We start from the raw sequence: 6000 nt of genomic DNA on the forward strand, positions 1-6000 counted from the left end.
ATTGATTGATTGATTGATACATAGTAAGCGCTTAATAAATGTCATTATGATTATTATTATTATTACAATAAATCTCTGAATTACTACAATTGCCTTTAAAGGCTTTGAGCTTCTCTGAGAGAAATAATGATACTGGAGGCAGGGGAGGCTATATGGGAGGGGAAAAGAGGACAGGAAAGGCTGAGAAGATTCAGGAAAGTGTGGAAAATTCCCCTTTGATGCATACAGATTTGATCTTGGATTGAATACGTCAAGGGCCAGGGCATGCCAACAAACATGCTGCTGTGCAGGGCTGCCTGTTAGTGAAGAGCGAGGAAGTCTGATAAGTTGCACGGACTGAGGTGCCTGTCCTTCTTCTCTGTGGAACTGGGAAAGGAGAGAGAGCCCAGGACCCTCAGCCCGAGCCATACTTCTACCAATTCCCGCCCCGTCTGCCGGACCAGACATCCAGGCATCCAGCTGTTAGAGTGGCACAGGACAGCATCAAGGACATTCCTTTCCCTCAGGATCCAGACTGCTGCCAGGGGTGAAAGTTTGCTGCCTGTTTGGGAATCGATCCTGTTTGAAACTGCCACAACAGTCGCTCTTTGTGCAATCTGTGGTTATTACACTGAAACGGGGACAGAAACAGAATCATCTTTTGAGAGGCACCCAAACCCCCACTGCTGGTACATAACAGACTGCACAGGGGCATTGAGTGTGATTTCAGCCTGGCAGCAGGAGGGGGAAGTCAGCTGAACTAAAAGAGCTATTTAGCTCAAGCGAACGGATCCATATTTACCAATCCGGGGCGAGTACCTGGCCGCTGGGAGAGGTTCTGTAAAATCTTAACATTTGGTTGGCTCCCTTGGCCTGGTTGCTATGCAACTCCATATGCCTTTCCAGCAAGCTCCGGCGCTTGGAGACAGTACTGTTTCTTTCCCCCCGCCCCGCCACCTGAGTCAGTTCACTCCAGAGGAAGAAATGTTACCCATCCAGAGTGGAGGCTTTCTTAAAAATAGATCAGAAGAGCGAGACAAAAGCCTAAAAAGATGCTCATCTGAATGCCCGCTGCAGCAGAACACACATCAGTGCTGGGGAGAGAGCAGGTGTGGGAGATGTAAAATCCTCCTTCGGGTCCCTAAGTGACGCACAGAATGAGCCCGTTAAAAGGCCTGGAAGCAGCTAAGGGACCCTGGCCTCCACTTGGCCCGGGAAAGGGCCCCGGGATGAGGAGGAAAAATGGAAAACACTCAGAAGCCACTGGGTCCCTTCTCTAAGTCCCCTGAAGGAAATTCGAGCCCGACGCCTCACCTCAACAGCTCAGAAGAGATGTGGGGTTTCGACGTAATCGTGCTCTCACTTTACAAGCAGCTATGGTGTGCTGACCTGAATGCATCCAACCAGCTCTGTCTCTCTCGAGAAATCAGGTAACCAGGTGCTCCCTCACCTTATTGGCCTAAACGACGGGTATTAGTTACTCCTGTAAACCTGGAGGAGTTCACGGGTCGGCTGAATCCGCAGCTCGGTTATGTGATTTGCTTCTGCCGAACAGCTCCTCGGGGAGCAGAGACAGGGCCGTAACCAGGGAAGGACTTGAGCGATTCAAGGCTGGATTCCACCACCTCCTCTTCCGATTCTGTTGCTTTCATTTGGGTCAGATTCAGTCCCCTTGAACAAAAAAGGTTTAATTTAATTAATTATGGTACTCATTAAGCGCTTACAATTTGCCAGGCACTGTACTGAGCAGTTTAGGAACTGGGGTGGTGCAGGTTTGGATGTACCTCACCGCAGAGCGAGTGGATCAGGAACACTGGATTCAGACATATTTTGCCCAACAGCAGCCAAGGTGGGCGAAATGAGAGACGCTGTTGTCTAAAATCACTTGGCGGGGAAAAAAACAAATTAAGGCAGGGGTGGGGAGAATCAAAACAAAACACTGAGAGGCTGAGGATTTTGCATAATGTGTGTTGGGTTTGGTTCAGTAAGCTTTACAATTGGCATTGAATTTACCCTCCCTTGCGAGGGTAAAAGCAAGACAAGACCCCTTCAACCTTTCCTGGTTTCCACCTGCCACTGGCTGAAAAAAGCCCTCCTTTTGACATGTACCCAATCTGATGGTGGGCGGGGGAAAAACTGCCTGTGGTGCAGATTCTATAGCAAAGCACGCCTTTTGCTTTCGGAGAACCCACCATGGGATCCAAGCTAAGGCTTCAGGCCACCAGAAGCCCTCATTGGCCACCAATAGTTCTGTGACTATTCAGAACTGGTCATGGGTATTGGTGAAATGTGGTGAGAGGCAGCTCATATGAGGGACTCAAGCAATGGTATTTATTGAGCATTTACTATGTACAGAGTGCTGTCCTAAGCACTTGAGTTCAGCAGTTGGCAGACATGTTGGAGAAGCAGCGTGGCTCAGTGGAAAAAGCACGGGCTTTGGAGTCAGAAGTCATGGGTTCAAATCCCAGCTCTGCCAACTGTCCGCTGTGTGACTTTGGGCAAGTCACTTCACTTCTCTTTGCTTCAGTTACCTCATCTGTAAAATAGGGATTAAAGCTGTGAGCCCCCCCGTGGGACAACCTGATCACCATGTAACCTCCCCAGCGCTTAGAACAGTGCTTTGCACATAGTAAGCGCTTAACAAATACCATCATTATTATCATTACTAGGTTCCCTGTCTACAAACCCTCATATCTCTGCTTGAACTTGATTGTAAGATTTTTTTTTTTTTTGGTAAAATGAGACAGAGACCCTGAATCACTGGCTCTTTCCCCCTTCCATCAGATCTCGGGTACAGGAAATGGGGGCCAAAAAGGAGAGAGAGTACGTACTATTTTATATAAAATTCACTGTCCTTTTCTCTTTTTTGTTTCAGGGTTCGGCTCCTATTCTGGTAGTCATGGTGATCTTGCTAAACATTGGAGTCGCCATTTTGTTTATTAACTTTTTCATCTGACGAGATTGTCTTGGTAGCAAAAATAACGGTTCTGTGTACGAACGGGGAAATAAAAGCAAAACACGAAAAGGGAAAGCTAACAACTCAAACTGTCCAAACGACAACTTCCAAGTCTTTTCACAGAAGAACACCACGATTGGGTATCACTCACAGTTTGCCTTTTTTTCTGGGTAATGTTTTTTGGATTTTAGCCAAAATTCTTTGCTTGTATAACACTATGCTGTGTGGCATGGCAGAAGGTGGCCGACACGCCGACCCTCCCAGCTTGACGTGGGAAGAGAAGGGATCCCGGCAAATCAATGGCAAAAATCAAATCAGCATCATCGTCATCCCAAGTACAGAGACGGGAGCAAGAGAGGCTGCTAGGGGTTGGAGCAAGAAGTCGATCGGAACGGAGCCTCAGCAGAATGGCGGGTCCTGCAGTTGGACGTGAGGCAGCTACTGTGGTGACACCGAGTCGGGGCGGGGAGAAGAGGAGGGAAGATGGAAACACAGGGAGTCATATATTGTGCCTCTCCTCTCAGCTTTGGAACACGCTGACAGCAAGTACTGGAGGGAGCCTGGGGCAGATGAGGTATCTCCTACCCGGGAGCAATGGGGATGGGCCTTTTTAAAAGTTGCAAATGTGTATTTAGGGAGGGAAAGGGATAAACACACGCCCCAGCTGAACCCCACTTCCTGCCTCGAAAAGGCCAATCCCTCACTTAATCCCCCTCCCCGGCAAATTCGGGAATGCAAATCTAGCATGGATGTGGGTGAACGCACCTAAGCGTTAAATGTTAAATTGCCTTCGGGCACCCTTCCCCGACCCCCCAGCCCGTCTCCTTCTCCCCCACCACCCCACACACCAGCTACCGAGGAAAGCCTTGCCGCTGCTAGAAGAGATCAGGAGGTTCGATGCGGATTAGTCACCTAAATGTGAAGCTTGGGGGCTTTGGGCAGGAAAGGAGCGTGGTAGGTGTGTCTGGTACGTCTCGCCATGGACAGTTTCTGACATCATGCTTGGCCTCTGAGCATGTAATCTTTTTGCACTTTGTATGCAGGATGTATATTCAGGCTTCCATGTCCCTTGTAAGACATCACTGGCAAAGACAGCCTCTTAAGGATGTATTCTTTTCTACAGTATATGTCACTTGATTTCATCGGTTTTAACATCCTTTGTAATATGCCTGCCTTGATTTCCCCCACGGATAGATATGCATATTCATTAAAGATGCAGTATCCCTGTTCTGAAGCTGTTACGGTCCCAATAACAGGAACGTGTTTTTAACTCAGTGGCTTGAAAATTTCCTGAGCTTGTGTTGCATATCAAAAGATAATATACGATATATCTGTTGTTCCAGTCAAACAAGAACGGGTTCGGTATGTTTCTACCTATTATAGCAGCTTTGCTCCATGATCCAACAAAAAGAATAGGGCACGACCAAAATGTTTGACTGCTCCTCTGATCAGTAGCTATTGGAGATACCACCACAGTCACACTGTGTATCTGTCTATACTGAGCTATAGACACATCCGTATCCAAAACGCCTAGGCTTCATGTTCGGGAAATTCTTTAAAGTTATTTCACGTGCAAAGTTGTTGGGTGCAGCCCAGATTTACGGACTCTGCTTTGCTTTGCTTACGTTTAGCTGTTTCTCTGCTACCTTTGAAGCAGATTTCTTTACTACACTGCACTGGATTGCTATATTTTTAACCAGAAATAAACTAAAGATTAGAGCATGTTCCCGTTAAGTTCAGTTCTTTTCCGTACACATTCAACCCCTATTCCCTTCTCACGGTTTGGTTTGATTTCTGCGGGGGGAGGGGCATGGGAGTGGGAGATAGGATCAGTAGGTAAGACAAATACATTTCTGATAAATCTTGCTTTCTCAAGGGATATTACATCTTTTTGTACATCTTAATTTTTCGTTTCTCTTTTTTAATATTGAGTGGTTGCTGCAGACCTGAGGTGAACCAAATAAAGATTATTGTTACTTGCAGCTCTACAAATCATACATGCTGGGATACGTGTTTTGTAATTCTGTTTGCAATTCTTTGTAAAGATTAGAGAGACTTCTTTTGTACATTCCAACAACTGCATGACAGTGGTACCTACAAATGCAGGTTACATATTTACAGGAAAACACCACACAATATTTAGATATGTATAAAAGCAACGGCACAAAAATGCATATCAAGAAATCAAAGAACTAGTGGTTTCATGACTAGAGATTTATACCGGTGAGTGATTAGTTTTCCAATAGCCCCCGTGCAGGCGGCCAGTGAATTAAATTCCAAATTCCAAATTAAATATGCATCACTGCCCCACGCCTGTTCTTCTTTCAGTCATTTCAAGCTGGTTTCATTTCCTGCAATTCCCATGGGCTTAAGAGCTTGTTTAAATCAGGATATAACATGTACCGTGTTCGAAAGGTAAATTTTAATTGGATTCCAAACAATGTGATTAAAAAATAAGGATTGGCTTAATTATTGCAGGTTGAATGCCTTAAAACAGCACCTGCTTTTCTTCTCTGCCCAAAGTCAAAAATTCATGTGATGGCACAATCACCCATTGTAAAGATGCTGCTTGACATGTCAGGACAAGCATGACCAGGTCTAAATGCCCCAGGAGACACAAAAACCTAAGCAAAGCATAGGGCTGAGAGGTAATGGAAAGAGGTTGACAATGCGGCTTTTACAATAACATTTAGTCACTCTCCTGGGAGCATTTTACAAACTTGGATTTAACATCCCTGTGAAGAAACACTATTATTCCCATGTTGCGGACATGAAAACTAAGGCATAGAGTGCTTTAGTGACTTATCTAAGATCCCACAGTGAATGTGACAGCCAGCACAACAGAAGCCCATTTCGCTCTTAATTCACATTTTCCAAGGCTTAAGGAACACCAAATCATCTTCGAACCATAGGAGAACACTACACAAGGATTAAAGGAATCTTTTCAAAGCAGACTGTAGTACAAGCTTGGGGTGTCAGCATGACCACAGAGGAAATCCTATTTCATGATACTAAAAACTGCATCTTTCAGGCTAGTAACTTGCATCCTTGCTGCTTTCAAAAGC

At 45.6% G+C, this 6000-nt stretch overlaps 1 protein-coding gene across 1 annotated transcript in view; it reads left to right on the forward strand.

Moving 5' to 3' along the window:
- JPH3 (junctophilin 3) overlaps positions 1–4658 on the forward strand; it is a 130868-nt gene extending 126210 nt beyond the window's left edge. Inside the window, 1 exon segment of the mRNA XM_038754474.1 lies at positions 2855–4658. Coding sequence (XP_038610402.1) covers positions 2855–2935 — 81 coding nt within the window. The 3' untranslated portion in view covers positions 2936–4658.
- The last annotated feature ends 1342 nt before the right edge of the window (positions 4659–6000 follow it).

Source organism: Tachyglossus aculeatus, chromosome 11 (assembly GCF_015852505.1).
Source record: "Tachyglossus aculeatus isolate mTacAcu1 chromosome 11, mTacAcu1.pri, whole genome shotgun sequence".
In the NCBI taxonomy this organism is placed as follows: Eukaryota; Metazoa; Chordata; class Mammalia; order Monotremata; family Tachyglossidae; genus Tachyglossus; species Tachyglossus aculeatus.